Source organism: Physcomitrium patens, chromosome 23 (assembly GCF_059467195.1).
Source record: "Physcomitrium patens ecotype Gransden chromosome 23, ASM5946719v1, whole genome shotgun sequence".
Lineage (NCBI taxonomy): Eukaryota > Viridiplantae > Streptophyta > Bryopsida > Funariales > Funariaceae > Physcomitrium > Physcomitrium patens.
Window position 1 is genome coordinate 4324384 of NC_143432.1, and position 15410 is coordinate 4339793.

The window sequence follows — 15410 nt, forward strand, 5'->3', positions numbered from 1 at the left end:
TACATCTTCTTGTGTTGAAGTTCCAAAGTATGTACTAGGCTTACTCAATTTCAGACTAGCAAATGTCGACTCCTTTGTCCTCGAGGCTTTTATTTGCCTTTGCAAAGTAGCTATTTGGCCTGAGAGGTGTTGTATTTGAACCTCCATCTAGATTTGCTTTGATATATCTTCTATGCTTTAATTTCTCCATTGGACTTCACTATTGTAATATCTTCTCACTTCTCATTTGATTTTTTAAGAATAGCTCATAGTAGCCTCAACATTGTATCTAATGTGACTACAAGAACTGACCTTGGACTAAATGATGACTATCGACTTACTACCAAAAAAATAATCTAACACTCGCTTTGATATCAATGAAATAGGATCGGTCTATCTCAAGTATCTAAGTCTCTTCTTATCCATAGCAACATAAAACCTCATCACAAGGTAAGACAAATTGGACCAAAAAAAAAACTGAATAAAACTAAACAAAATAGGACACAGAAGACAAAATTGAACCACTAGAATTAGAACAGAACATAATAAAACAAGAACAAACAAAATCCAATTGTATTAAGAGAAAGGATCCAAAGCCATACTTGACCAAATGCCCCAAAAGGCCCTCGTTAGTCCTATTTATACTTTGTTCTATCACCTTGGACTTTCTAGAATGTTTTGAGATAATGGATCTCACTTAAATAATCACCTTAAATTCCTTCTAGAAGGTTCTATAGTGGACTCCATCTAGATAACTATCCTAAATCTTTTTAGAAGATTCTATTGTGGGCCCACCTAAATATCCATCTTAAATTCTTTTTAGAATGTTCCATGATGGATTCTACTTAGTCCATTAATCTAACTCCAATTCTAGAAACTTCCATAGTTTTAACTATCTATCCCTATCTACTAATAATACAAATATCTTATCTTTACCTTATTACAAAGATAGAGAGTATACGTCTTCTACCTTCTCATTCTAAATCTAACAATAAATAGAGAATTTTGACTAAGGTCATGAAATAACTTGAATCATGGCACCCAACAAGATGAAGGCTATAGTGTCACGGCCATAATCATGTAAGCTAATAATTACATATAGAAATAGGTAGAAGTAAATAAAAGTAGGTAAAAATAAGTTAATTCTATAATATTTAATATGAAAGCTTCCTAGAAACTTCATAGACGCTGCTTTGACTTCATAGGTGTCTTTAATTGACTTTTTGGATTAGAAACGTGGTCAACAAGTTGGCCATGTGCCACACATGTTGTTAGCTTAAAGATCAAGCTAACTATGTGGCCCACACGTAGAAAAACTTGCCTTGTAAGTCAAGGCATGTGCCCTACAAAGTCAACACATATTGGAGGTCCTATAGAATGTCGCCACGTAGCTCTTAGTTAGATAGTATATATAGAGACAAGAGTGAAGGATTCTTCACTCTTGTCAACTCCTTTCTTGCTTCTAGTCTAGTTTCAAGGGTCTCTAGTTTTCTTGTCTTTTGGCAATAGCCATTCTAGTTTCTCTTTCAATATATATACTTGTTTATATATATTTTGTTACCTCTCTTGAGTGAATGCTCACTTGTTTGAATTTTTTTTTTATCGAGTTCTTGTCCTTGACACATAGGCCACGAAGTAATACCTCATCTAATTGCCTATAAGAATAAAGACTCACAATATTCACCCCTTTGTGGATGCATTGATCTTTGCATATTGCATCTCTAGAAGATTCAAGTAGGTTAGTCGAGTTAAGATTGTACTCTATAGAGTAGTCATGTAGGTGCTTTGCATAGAAAAAATTGATGTAATATTTAACGAGCCCTTGTAGTCCGAAGAACAAGTATACCACACAATATGGCTGAAATTAGTTGATTATGGAAGGAATTTCTCGATCAAAACATAAGTGTGTATAAAATGTAGTCCCCTTCAGTTTGTGGAATATTCTCAATTTTTCCTTCAACATTGGTGTGCAAATGGAACCTTGGCAATATGGGTACATAATAGACCTGAATAGAAATTATTAGGACCAATTAGTACATTTTTCAATAGTATATAGGTAAATATCTAATACCCCTGATTGGACCTGGTTGGGGTTTGTAACTTTTAAATTACCTGTATTAGAGATGTAAAAAAAAAAAAAAAAAAAAAAAAAAATCGTGTCAAAAGAAAGTATTAAAAATTAAAAATCAGATGGTCAAGAATGATGACACAAGAATGGCAGTTGTGATAATAGCACCATCGACAGAGACAAGAATATTTTTTGACTTGCATGTCCTCATCTGGAGGCTGCTTATGGGCAGGTACATCGAAACGAATTGACTTTCATTTACTGCATTGATGGCGCTAAGCTCTTTTATGCCAGATGGCACGCATTCGGGATACGAAACTGCATGATATTAAAGAAAAAGAAGTAGCGAGCACCATCAAAACGACGAGGCACATCCTGATAATGCCGCGTGGAAATTCCCGAAAAGGTGTGCAGTTTCTTTGCACTAGAATGACACCCGATTGGTGCTGACAGCCACTCAGCGGAGTTTTCCCTCATTTCCCAGGAATCGCGGCATTACCAGTGATCTCGTCGTGCTTTAAAGACAGGAGTCCGGGACATTGGCTTCCACTTCTTTCTGTAGTTTTTCCATCCATTCGGAGCACTTTGCTGACGAGCTTCCAAGTGTAAGAGCCAGAAAAGGAGCCGACAAATGGCGGCCTTGCTTCGGCAAGCCAGGTTTGCCTACACCGTTACGCGCAGCCCCTCAAATTCGTCCTCAGCGTGCTCACGAGCAGTTGGTAACACGAGCAACTCAAAGATCTAGACACAATCTCAATCAGCGATTCTAGACCCATCGTCTGAGAGGGCTAAAACCCACCAGCGGCTATGGCGGCTCGAGAGGAGGGTAAGCAAAGCGCAGCGCGATGTGGCGACATCCTTTACAATCTAGAGATTCCGTAGTGGATGTCCACGACCATTGTTATAATGAAAACAATATCAATCGATGGTAGCGCACTTATCTTTGGATTTGAAGCTGGGTCCCCCACCCCATTGAATGAGCGTCGCGATCAGTGCCGCCACATCTTCGAATCAGCTCTCTCTCACACCTTTCCGCTTGGTCCTCACTGATTATTCCAACACGCCGTGACTGCATTCAATGCTGGTGCCCACAGGCTTCCATCTCCTGTGGACCTTACCATCGCGGCCACTATTCTCCGTCTCCACATCTGTATTTTCAAGGCGATCGGGTTGGGAGAGAGAAGCTTTTTGTTGAATTCGTGGTTGGCCTCGTCGTCGCGATGTCCACTGTGGCAGCTTCGTCGAGTCCATGTCAGACCTTATTTTGACGTTGGACATCGGATTGGTGGGCTATGTTTGTGTGGCAGTTCATTCAACTTACATTTTCAAATTTTTAATATAATGTCAAACAAGTTGGTAGAATATCATTTGCATGATTATAGTATATTTGTGGGCAACAATTGAGTAGTGGGGAAGAATTGCGAGCCTTTGTCTTTCCTTTGAATAAATGATTTTATTTTAAAATTCGATCTCATGTGGATAATTTTAGACTTGAATTTTGGTGGTTGTGGTTACTATTGACATTGCAATTCCATACTATTTTCAGGATCTGAGATTTTTCACTAAGGCTCCTCTCATAGTTGGATTCTTCTTAAACTATCTTTCTATTGACCTTTTTGGAGATTGATTCTTAATAATCCTTGTACTATTGTATACTAATTAATGTTTAACAAATAATTGACTAGCTTTAAAGGAGGCACTGATATGAAATTAATAGTAGAAATAGTCACTATTCAAATATTTTTAGTTGGATTGTAACTGAATAAAAAAACAACATAGGCTAAATATTTAATTATTGAGTTTTATTTTTTTTTAAATTTGGCACTTAATTGTGTAAAAATAGTATATATATATATATATATATACAAAATTATATATATATAAAAAATTATTAAAATATTATTGAATAAAATTAAAATATGTATATATATATATATATATACATAGAATTTTTCTTTATGGAATCAATTATATTACATGAGTCTAATCAACATGATATTTTTTATAATTTTTAAAACAAAAGTATATTTAGAAGTTTTAACATAAGTGTGTATAATCAAATTTGTCCAAAATAAATCAATAGAATTTGATCAAAAATATATGTTTGGATTTTCATGTAATATGATTCAAACTAAAGTTAGTAATTTTTGTTAAAGTACATCTTTTGAAATTGCTAATGACATAAAAAATGATGAATCACAATACAAACAATATAACCTAGAATTAAATAAATATGTCCTATTAATATTATATAAAAATAAATTTTAATAAATATGATAATAAAATTATAAATATATATTTGGAATAAAAAAATAATAATTTAAAATTTTTCTTAATATTTTTTTACTTAAAAAATAGTATTATTAGATTTAAAAACTAAAATTAATTAAAATTAATTAATAATTTTAAAAATCTCATTTGCAAGTTCTAATACTAAATTTATTTTTTATATATTGATTGATGTATATATATATGTATAGATATGTGTGTATGTGTATATATATATATATTAATAAAATGTATGAATGATTAACTTCAATATACTACTTCTAAATAAGACTAAAAGTCCCTAATATTAGTGTTGCATTTGTTATTAAAATTACAATTAAATAGATGAATTTTTCATACAAAATTTAAAAGTACAAAATATAAATATTTTTTTTGTAATTATTTCATTTTAATTTATAAGCTTTTACATTTACTTTTTTATTTTTTTTATAATAACTTCAATAAATTAGAATGATGTCTTAGTGGCAAAAACATCAATTTTTTTTAAAAATACTAGAAATTATAATACACTAAAATTACATTGATGATTAAGATATGTAATTAATTAATCAATTTTTTTGTAAATTATACATATAATAAATTGTATATAGGTTTTGCAAAACATATAAAAATATATTTTTTTAATTTAGATTTCTTGAATATTACTTTTTAAGTATCAGAAATAATTAAGAGATTTTGTGTTCAAAATATTAAAAATATTATTATAACTGATTTTTTTTTTCAAAAATAAACTCCTTTGAATATTTCTAGATATTTTGAAATTGAAATAATTACATTATAAGTGTATTATAAATATATAATATTACTAATACCACCACAATTTTTGCTGCTGCCACCACAACTCTCCGTTCACCAATGGTTAAATACATCTCTTTCATCTTTTTCTTTTTTTATCTTTATCTCCAAAGAAAAAAGAATGTGTTATGAATGTGATTAGCCTTTCCACAAGGCAATTGTGGCTCCACTCAACAAACCAACAAACTTCATCGTATTCATACCAGTTGTTCTCGACTGGGTTTCATTTGTTGCTCCATGATATCTGTCTAATTTTTTACGACTTTCTTCAAAAAGAGTTAAGACCACCAACACATTGAGCACAGAGATCATATTGGGTCTCGACAGTTTTTTCTAGATATTTCTAAATATAAAAATACACAGAAAGCTAAGAAGTTTGTTTAATAAGTTTCTCCTTCAAACAAAACTTTCTTTCGTAACTTGGTGGGAGCAAATTAGAGCTTGACGTGGACGTTGTTGCAGAGACGATCCCAAGCTTATTTAATTTTTTATTCCAGTATGTGGAGAAATAAAGAAAAAAATTATATATATATATATACACTGTGTCGATGAGTTGATTGACACATGCATGTGTAGATAGATAGTTAGATAGATAGATGTTGTGTAGACGAGATGCAGAGCTCGTGGGAGATGATGGGTTTGTAGGTGATGGGCACCTCAATTGGACCGCCATCACCGGAGTTTCACCCCCACAAAGCAGCTTTATGCTGAGCGTAAGCTTTACATAATCCTTCAGAGTGTGCTGCATACTTGATTCTGGAGCAGCCTTGTGTCTTTGGCTCATTACACTGAATTCTGAGCAAGTTCTCTCTTCCGACTCCATGCCCAACAAGTGGAAGTTCCGAAAGCGCTGCTCCTGATGCTCATGTCAGAAAGCTTTTTGCATTCCAGATTTGACTTTATTCGGCTTTTTCCTGACGCGTGGTTTGTTTTACAGGTGATGGCTCATGACAAGCTTGGCGCGCAGCTAGATTTCCTCTGCATTGCCCCTTGCAATTAGACGAGGTCAGTACTCCATGAAAATGAGCCTGGCTGCAGATATACTCATCATGAACCTTTCATTGGTAGCATGTCTCCCTGAGCGACTCAGTGTATGTGGACAACGTTGCTACCCCATCAGTTTTGTTGGATGGATTATTAGTAGATTGACATCTGGGTCTCGCGTTTCTTGAACATGCTGGCGCGAGTTGTAGGCCGAATCATGGGATTCTAGCCTAATGTCTTCAACCTCGGCTTGCGACACTGGCTGCCTACTTTTCCGATTGAATCCGAACCGCATTTTTTTGGTTCACTTTGGTGCCAGATTCTTTTCCCGACACAAGGAACACTTTCTCAAGAGAATGATCATTTTCTGATTGCAAATGAAGAAGATTAACGACTTCAGTAGGTATAATACCAACTGGATTAGTATCAAGGAAAAATATAATGGCGTAGCGTCCGAGAGTAAGTGAGCAATAGGACTGGGTAATTCACAACCAAATTCGGATGCTCTCCCACGTTTAACCTCATGTTTGTCTTTTACCAAAAAGCGCTTCAAAGCTTTCTGGGGTAAATTCAGCAAAGAATGAGTGTAATAGCTCATCCAGGGTCCAGAATCAAGTAGCCCGTGAGCGTTGAGTTACCTCTTCTTAAATCAAGTGTTTACGAAGAATAAATAATTGCTTGTTATTTACAAATCAGTCTCTCAGACTATTGGATACTGCACAAAATGTTCATGGGATCGTTGCTCCATTTACAGCACTGCAGCAATGGAAGCCAAATAGGATTCCGTCGCACAGAAACTGCGTTTCATCTGATTGTCGATCTCAACAATGTTCATACACTTGTCCAACCCGGAGACTATGGAATGGTTTCATGGTCTTAGCAACCTGTCGTGGATACCTGCACATCATCTATTCCACCTGCACCAGTTGCATGCTCTTTTCCACTAGAGAATGTCACAAGAAGCCGCATTTCTGCAATCCACACCGAGGTTTGAGACTTGCCCGAATGAGCTTTTGGCCTCTTTGAAAACAGTGTCGCAACAACTGGAGGCGCTCGTCCATCCGGAACCGCCGAATACGGTTAACCTAAGCGATCTACCCACCTCGATCTGCTGTGAGTCCAAATGCGTGTTACTGTGTCTGTTCCGATCAGAAAACAAACTGGCGAGAAATCTACACTAATTGACGATTCAGTTCTCTGCGGTCCAAACCTGCAGGTTTCTACGCAACGCATCTGCATCTAGATTTCAGTGAAGACATGCATCCTTTTTACCATCTTTATTTTTATTTTAGAATTCAAACCTCCTTGCTATCAATTGTAATATATATAATTTTAAGTTGTCCATAGACTTGATCAACCTTATTGAAATAAACCTAACCAAGCGCTCAAAGTTTGAGCAAGATTGTATGGTAGAAGCCTAAGTTTGCATGTTGACAATATTTACCATACATAATCTCAAAATAAACAAATGACTTTGATGACTGTGTAGAGAAGGAAGATGCAGCAGCAAGTCATCCATCAGAACTCACTCATTCATGAATAGCATCCACTGAAGTACACTAGATCGTAAAAGCAAGGACTTAATTTGCATTCAACCTTTGAGCATGTTAACATTGTTAAAAAGGATGCAACGTTGCATTCAACCAAGCATTTTATTTCATTTTATTTCATTTTATTTTATTTTTTCATCGCGCATGTCACATCGTGAAATTTCACAGGACATTGGAGGTTTGGGGTGGGCAGATGAGCCATAGCCTTTGGGGGAGTGCTCGAAACTGGAGTATAGAGCTGCTTGGGAATGCTATACTGGAGAGGGCGGTGATATAATCGGGTAAGGTCGGAGAGCGTGACCTGCTCCTTCCACATTTAGTATATTGAAACTGGCCCAGTGCCACATGAGCCCCCGTTTCGCTAGGGATACTGGATGCGAGATTCGAAAACAAAAACTGAGCTACAATACTCCTCAACAACGACACTCTTCGGGAGATTGAAAGAGTCAAGATCTGCGCAGCCGGGGAATCGAACCCCGGTCAGTACCGTGGGAGGGTACTATGATACCACTACACCAGCTGCGCAGAAAGGTGGAAGACCCTCTAACCCTTGACATTAATGATTTAGGAATAAAATATACATAGATATCTGTTTTTTCTTCTTTCTTTCTCTTTTTTGAGATTTTGACTGCAGGTCCTTTACTCAGAAGTGGTGGTTAGGGATGGAAGACTTTTCTCCTAAGGAATAGGAGAGTTTTGACTGCAGAAGTTTCTACAAGCGGCAATGTGAACCTTTATGGTAAACTTAGGATTGTATTAAGCAGCAGAAGTATTAGGGTATCTATTGAGCCTTTAAGAGTGATGGCAGACAAACTGGTGTGTGCACCTTTGGGTGCTTATGTGGTTCCATGCTTATGCAATCTCTATGAAGTGGGTTCCTTGAGGAATGCTATTGTTTATAATCTTCGATGGTGGATATGGCGTTCCTGCATTTTCTGTGATATTTCCGAATTGGTGCGCTGGTAAGGAGGCAGACATGAGTGCTGCAACATAGTCCTCTGAAACTAGGGTGAGCCATGTTTTGTATGTCATCACGTAATCATTAAAAATGATGGTTTGGGGTAGCTGAACAATTCAGGCAGTTAACGATAACGATCGACGCATTCTTTGTTAGAACTATAAAGCTTTTTAAAAGGTGTGGAATAAACTGAAGTAGTTAATTAAAAAATGGTTTTTAGGTTAACAGGATTCTAATATTAAATTTTCTGTTTATACGTATATCAATCGGTGATTGTAAGAAAATAAGGATACATTTTAAGTATCTAATAATTTGATCTAATAAGTAGCATGATTTTTATTTTTATTTATTTAAATATTTTTTTGTTCGTGATTTTTTTCATTTCTCCATGCTCTTGAATAAATATGTAGATCCTCATGATAGAAATAATGTATCTGATTAAATTTGACGATGTCGTCGATCTATTATTAGCCCTTCCAGGGTGACCACGACTTAACATTGTGATGCGTAACTCTTTTGGAATGCAAAATAATGTAAAAAAAAAAAAAAAAAAAAAAAAAAAAATCCTATCAATACTTGCCACTGCTAATATACTAAGTAAAGCCTTGATAATTAATAGAACACCTTCTACCTTCTTTAAGGCTTCTCAATGAACTACGGAACTGAAGTAAGAAAGATACTAAAGAACTTATATGGGCTCCCTTACTTCAATTTAATTATCCTCACAGGTCATTTTATTTTTAATCGTTTTTCCGGGTTAGAAGGCATTAGTATTTGATATGTATATGGTTAACACAGTCTTTAACTAGACTACTTTGTTATTAATATAATTTATAGTTTTAAAGGCGTTTTGGACTTAACCGCTTGTCATTTCATAATAGTAAAAATTACTCTATTTTAATACTAAGGTTTTGTACATGCGTTTTGATGGATTTGTTTCTATATTTAGTCAAGAGTTGACCGAATGGCCAAAGCTAACATATTGTGATATTTGTCGATGACTTCTTGCTGAGCAATACTTGCGCAACACCAGGACCAATACTACTATAGTGACAGAAGAAGCTATGATGCAACGACATTCTTGTTGATCAATTGGACAAAAACTAAATGTAGCAATTCAAAGTACTCAATCGTGAAAGCAATCTAAGTGAAGACCCAAATTCTAAACACAATGGCTCGTGAGAAAAATACAAATGATGACTAACCGAACCAGGCACACAATCACAATAAATGCCTTCCTGAACAGCGTCTTAGGTCTTTTCACCTACTAATCCACACCACAAAGGAAAAGTCGTTTTTCTTTTTATTGTTGTTAAGATAAACAAGTATTGAAGCTCTTGACTGATATTCCACAATTAATAGATAATTTTAACATCACTAAATGTACTGGGCCAGAACATGAACAATCACACGATTCAAATTTGGGATCCCGTGTATGAAAGGGGGCAGCCACACCCAAATTCTGTAAATCCGGAAATGATGCCTGATTACAAGGTCAATCTACAGCACACATGACCGTAACTCTATCCTCAAACCAGAAAAAAAAGCAAAATTTTCATGAAGAATGGACCATGAGGACCCAACTCACTGGGAGACACCCAACCACTTGGTGAAGTTCTCAAATTCTGTGTACTCAGAGTCTGACACCATAGTCTTGTACCAGGAGGCACCCTGTTTCTTGATCAACTCCTTCTCCTCAGGCTGAACAAAACATTATTCACCGAAGGCAAGTAAAAAACCAAAATCATCAGAATCAGAATGAAAACTAAATCGTCATTCAATACACGACCAATCAATTATCAAACGATAGAGCTAAATAAGTGGATCCAAGGAAACAATACCTTGAGCTGAGTCCTCTTGCTCTGCAACTTTTCGGCCTTAGCCTTGACCTGCCTCTCCTGAGCTAAGATCTCCATTCTCCTGGCAGTCTTCGCATATGGGTTAAGCTTGAGGAGGGCACCTAAATTCTTCAATGGATTCTTCTTCAGGGCACGTCTCTTAGCGCCCACCTTCGTAGGACGGACAACGCTCTGAATCTCATCAGAATTGATGATTCTAGACAAGTCTGGATTACTCATGATATTGTAAGGAAGAATGTAATTCTTCTTCAACAGGGACTTCTTTTCCTGAGTACCATAGACGACATCCAACTTCTCGAAAGCGGATTTCGTCCACACAATAAACCGACCCAGATGACCACCTGCGGAAAAACAATTCACAACTCCGCTGAGTGCATCCAATTCATTCATTCATGATGGAGAAGGTCGCAACAAAACTACAACTTTAAATAAAACCATGAATTTATGAGATTACAAGTGAACATGAGCATATTCCAAAGAGCATAGCTATCACAGATACAGCCACTAGAATTGCTCTATATATCCGTCTCATTATGTAGAAACCCTACTAAACCCTAAGAACTGAACCCGCAGAAACACACAGAACATTGCATGTGGAATTCCGAGTGGAACTCATTCGCACCTGGAGCGAGCTGCAGAAGATTCAAATGATTAACGGAAACAACCTCAACACCGGGAATATTCCTGAATGCCTTGACCAGCTTGGCACCCTCGGTACCGTAGACGACAAGAGGCCCGCGGCGTGAAACATACCTCCGGTTCCTCATCTTACCCTTGCCAGCCCTGATGCTGTGGCTAGCCTTAACCTTCTCTACATCAGCATAAGCTCCAACAGACTTCAACAACTTCACAGCGGCAGACGTCTTCTCAATACCCTCAGCTCCGTCGGCCAACACCAAGGGCACCTCGGGCACCTGCTCGATCTTGTGACCCCTGGCGAGCACCAACGAAGGGATAGCAGAGGCTGCAAGAGCGGAGGCGATGGCATACCTCTTCTGATTTAGGTTAATCTTCCTGTGCCACCGGCGCCAAACCTTGGTGGGCGCGAACATGCGTCCACCACGACACATGTTTCCGAACGCTCCTTGTCCCGCACGGTGAGTTCCACCACCTGGAACCCTGGGAATACGCGACACGGCACGCCCGGTACCCCATGACTCCGCAGATGTCTGGTGTCCAGCCTTCACGCTCACAGCGTAGGGCTGCCTCTTGTTCTTCGCCAAGGCAGAGTGGACAGCTCCCACCACGTCCGGGCGAATTGGTGCCAGAAACACGGCAGGCAATGTCGCCTGAGCGCCCTTCTCGCTACCGTCGACGCTCTGCACAGTCACCAAAGGACGAGCAGCTGCAGTTGTTGCCATCACGATTATTGCTACGATCTCCAAACTCTCACGCCACTGACCTGATCGACAAACCCCTGCACCACCACAGGGCTACTGGGAAAGGGAATCGGCTCTACGACCTCGCGACCTCTTGCCCACCTCCCGCGAGCCTCCATCGCCAAATTAGGGTTTCCAGGTCTCGCCTAATCGTGGCCGTCCATCGGCGAATTGAAGCTCTCTGTTCCCAACGAGTTCCCTTTGTTCTGGTCTTCCGTTCTTAATACTTGCTCACATACCCTTCGTAAAACCCTAATCATTTAAACTTAAGTTAAACCAAAGGGGTACTTATCAACGTGTTTGAGGGACACTATTATTTTTCGAATTTTAGTGTGTTTGGTTCTTTTACAAAAGAAAATTCGGAAAAATCTTTGTTGACATATCATAGAATCAATACAAATCTATACAATGTTTAAATATTAGCTTTTAGATATATTTCACTTATTTTGATATTTAAAAAAAAAAATAGTATTGTTTTTTATGGTCTAAAATTGGTGAATTTGTGGATTAATTGGTATGTAAATAATATACACGTTTTCAGAAAATTTACATGTTTTAAAACCAAATCAAAATTTGATTCAGAATATATTATTATTATTATTTAATTATACTTTATTTATTATTTTAATTATATATTACACCAAATACTTATAAGAAAATAAAATAGATAATTTTTAATGAGTTCCATTCCTTCAGATACCTTAAACAACATTCTGAATATGAATGATAACAATTTTAATAAAGTTCAAATAATTGTGTATAGATCATATTTTATCAATTAGTTGGTTGTAATCTAATTACTAATAAATACCATCTTAGAATAGTTATCATAAATGTTAGTCCTGGTAACGTTAGATTCTAAAACATGGCATTTGTAGTTTTTTTTTAAATACATGTTAATTGTTTTCATTTTTGATTTTTATGTAATAAAAACATGATTTACAAAAAAAACTCCTGAATACATTATGAAAAAGATAAATATCGAAAGAAATAAAAAAAAATAATGCTACTCTTGTCAAGAAGTGAACGAAAATAACATAAAAATCATCTTAAATTGAAATCAGTAATATCATTCTGTTTTAAAAATTAATTTTAATAAACTACAAGACAAACCAAGACAAAACATGAATGTTTTAACATAGCAAAGATCCATGAGACAAGAAGATGAATAATATCATAGTGGACAAAATCAAGAGACTAAACATATACAAAGAATAGAAAATGGAAATCGTCTTTTGCACACAATAGAAAGCCTATTACATATACTTTATTAGAATGTATTGAAGTAAATTGTTTAAAAGAAAAAAAAAAAAAAAAAAAATCCATTTATAAGTTTAAGCTTTTTAATATATAATAATCTTAGGTGTATTAGTAAAAATTAAAAAAACATAAATCGTATTGTGATTGTTGAAATAAAATTCTTTGTTGAATATGTAGAAATGATACATTTTATTGAAGAGAAAAACACTTCATAGAACAATTGACTTAATGATCAAAATTTGTTGGCTATTTCTATATAAGATAAAACTATGTAAAACAAGAAATATTATTAAAAGGAGATTATAATTTTAAAAATAAGTAAAAAGACATAATAAAGATGTTATTAATCTTATTTAAAATATTATCAATATTATCTAATATAAATTTTTAGCATAGAAAGTCTTGGAAAGTATTATCTTAGAAACAAATGCTGTCTACTTAAAATTTCTTGTTAAATATTAAAAAATCCAAATCTATATACTTATTTCTAAAAAGAACATATATATAAATAATATAGATCTAAAAAAATACCATGGTTTTTTTAAAGTAACCTTTAAATGAACAAACACACTTAACAATTCATATGGAACACGTTTGATATAAAGATATGGTTTTTACAAAATATAAATAAATTAAAAGATAAAAAAATACAAGATTTTGGATTAATTTTATATATTGATGAAACTATCTTTGAATAAAAAGAAATATAATATCAAATAAAGTTAAAAGTATAATTAGATGAATAACTAAAATCTTCCAAAAAACTTAATTATATATTTTTAATTATTAATATGTTTTTACTTTATGCCATCTATTTATATAAATATTTAAGCTATTTAATTCAAAATTATTAAATTATATGAATTTGTAACATAAAATTTAGGATATAAAATGAATTATAACTTCTTATTCTTTCGGTACATTATTGCTATAAAAAATCTTCATGTATGTGCCAAAAATCAAAAACAAAAACAAAGTTGAAGACTAATTCCATGCATAAGTTTGTATTATGTGACAAACATAAAATAAAATAAATACCACCAAGATTCTAGACATCTAGTCAAGTTATCCTTATAAATATAAGTATTAACCATAAGAAAATACTTTTGAAGAGACTTGCACAAGAAAGAAATGTAAACCAAATGTGGTTATAAGCTTCTCAATGCAACAAATTAGCAAAAATCTAAAGCATTTAAAAACTACAATTCTAACCACTAGAATAGAGTATCATATTACAAATTATTACAATTTTGAATTGTACTGACCTTATCACCTCATGAGTAGAATTGCATGTGTTGAAAGAAATGAAACTAAAATTGGGATTGTTTATTGGCATTTTTTATCATTTAAATTTAGACATTATATTTAATTTCATTTCAAATGCTAGATGATTCAATATCAAACAAATAGTTCTATCAAGAGTTTCCACTTTGGACTCAAAAGAAGCATTTGCATTTTATCTCCTTCAATTTGGTCAATGTAATTTAATGCTTTAAAGATTGTTTTCTACTTAAGAGGCAAAAAAACACATGGATTTGAGATAGTAAAAGACATGATTCAACCACCACATTAGATTGAATTGAAGAATATTTAAAAGATAATTGTAAGTATTCTTCATGTAATTTGTCCAAATTAGTAGTGGACAAGATTAAACACTCATAAATTGACTCTCAAAATCAAAGGCTTTTAGATTAAATAAATCCGTTCAAAAAAGACATGTTGTATCAAAACAATGTAAAATCATTGACCAATACATTGAAATTATCAAAGTTTAGAATTTGAATTTATTATAGCTTATCAATTTTATATATTTGTATCACAAATTAGATTGCAATAATTGAGGTCAATCATATTGTGCATAATACAACCATCATCTTTGTAAAGACTACGAATTCATGTTATTCATTATGTTGCCTTAAAAGCATAGGTGATATTTTCTACAAAAGCACAAACCACTGGTTTATCGTTCATTTGTACAAAAAACATCTATTTTCAAAGAACTAAAAAAAGAATATTTAGTGATTATTCAAAGAACTAAAAAAAAAATATTTATATTATAAAAAAATCACAATTATATTCTTAAGAATAAGTTATTATTTAATCAGAAGTTAAAGTATACTAAAGCATACAACATAATATATAAGATGCACCAACGAAATCTTTAGGCCTTCATATCAATCTATAAGTTACATCCAAAATGCCACAACCTACATGAAAGTATTACATTAAATTTCCTAATGGTTGTTGATCACAATGTTTTCTTGCAGTAATTATTGTTTTTATGATATA

At 34.4% G+C, this 15410-nt stretch overlaps 1 protein-coding gene, 1 long non-coding RNA gene and 1 other non-coding gene across 3 annotated transcripts; 1 reads left to right on the forward strand and 2 right to left on the reverse strand.

Moving 5' to 3' along the window:
- The first annotated feature begins 7039 nt into the window (after positions 1 to 7039).
- LOC149986492 (uncharacterized) lies at positions 7040 to 8953 on the forward strand. The gene is made up of 2 exons (XR_016500294.1): positions 7040 to 8196; positions 8300 to 8953. It is a non-coding gene; the product is annotated as an uncharacterized LOC149986492 (long non-coding RNA).
- Positions 8120 to 8190, reverse strand: TRNAG-CCC (transfer RNA glycine (anticodon CCC)). Its single transcript has one exon. It is a non-coding gene; the product is annotated as a tRNA-Gly (tRNA).
- Positions 8954 to 9907: 954 nt separating the features above from the next.
- LOC112276035 (large ribosomal subunit protein uL4) lies at positions 9908 to 11917 on the reverse strand. The gene is made up of 3 exons (XM_024506978.3): positions 11105 to 11917; positions 10465 to 10823; positions 9908 to 10324 (listed from the first exon to the last, which is right to left on the reverse strand). The coding sequence occupies exons 1-3, from the start codon at positions 11841 to 11843 to the stop codon at positions 10208 to 10210; spliced, it is 1215 nt and encodes a 404-aa protein (XP_024362746.1). The 5' UTR covers positions 11844 to 11917; the 3' UTR covers positions 9908 to 10207.
- Between the last annotated feature and the right edge of the window lie 3493 nt (positions 11918 to 15410).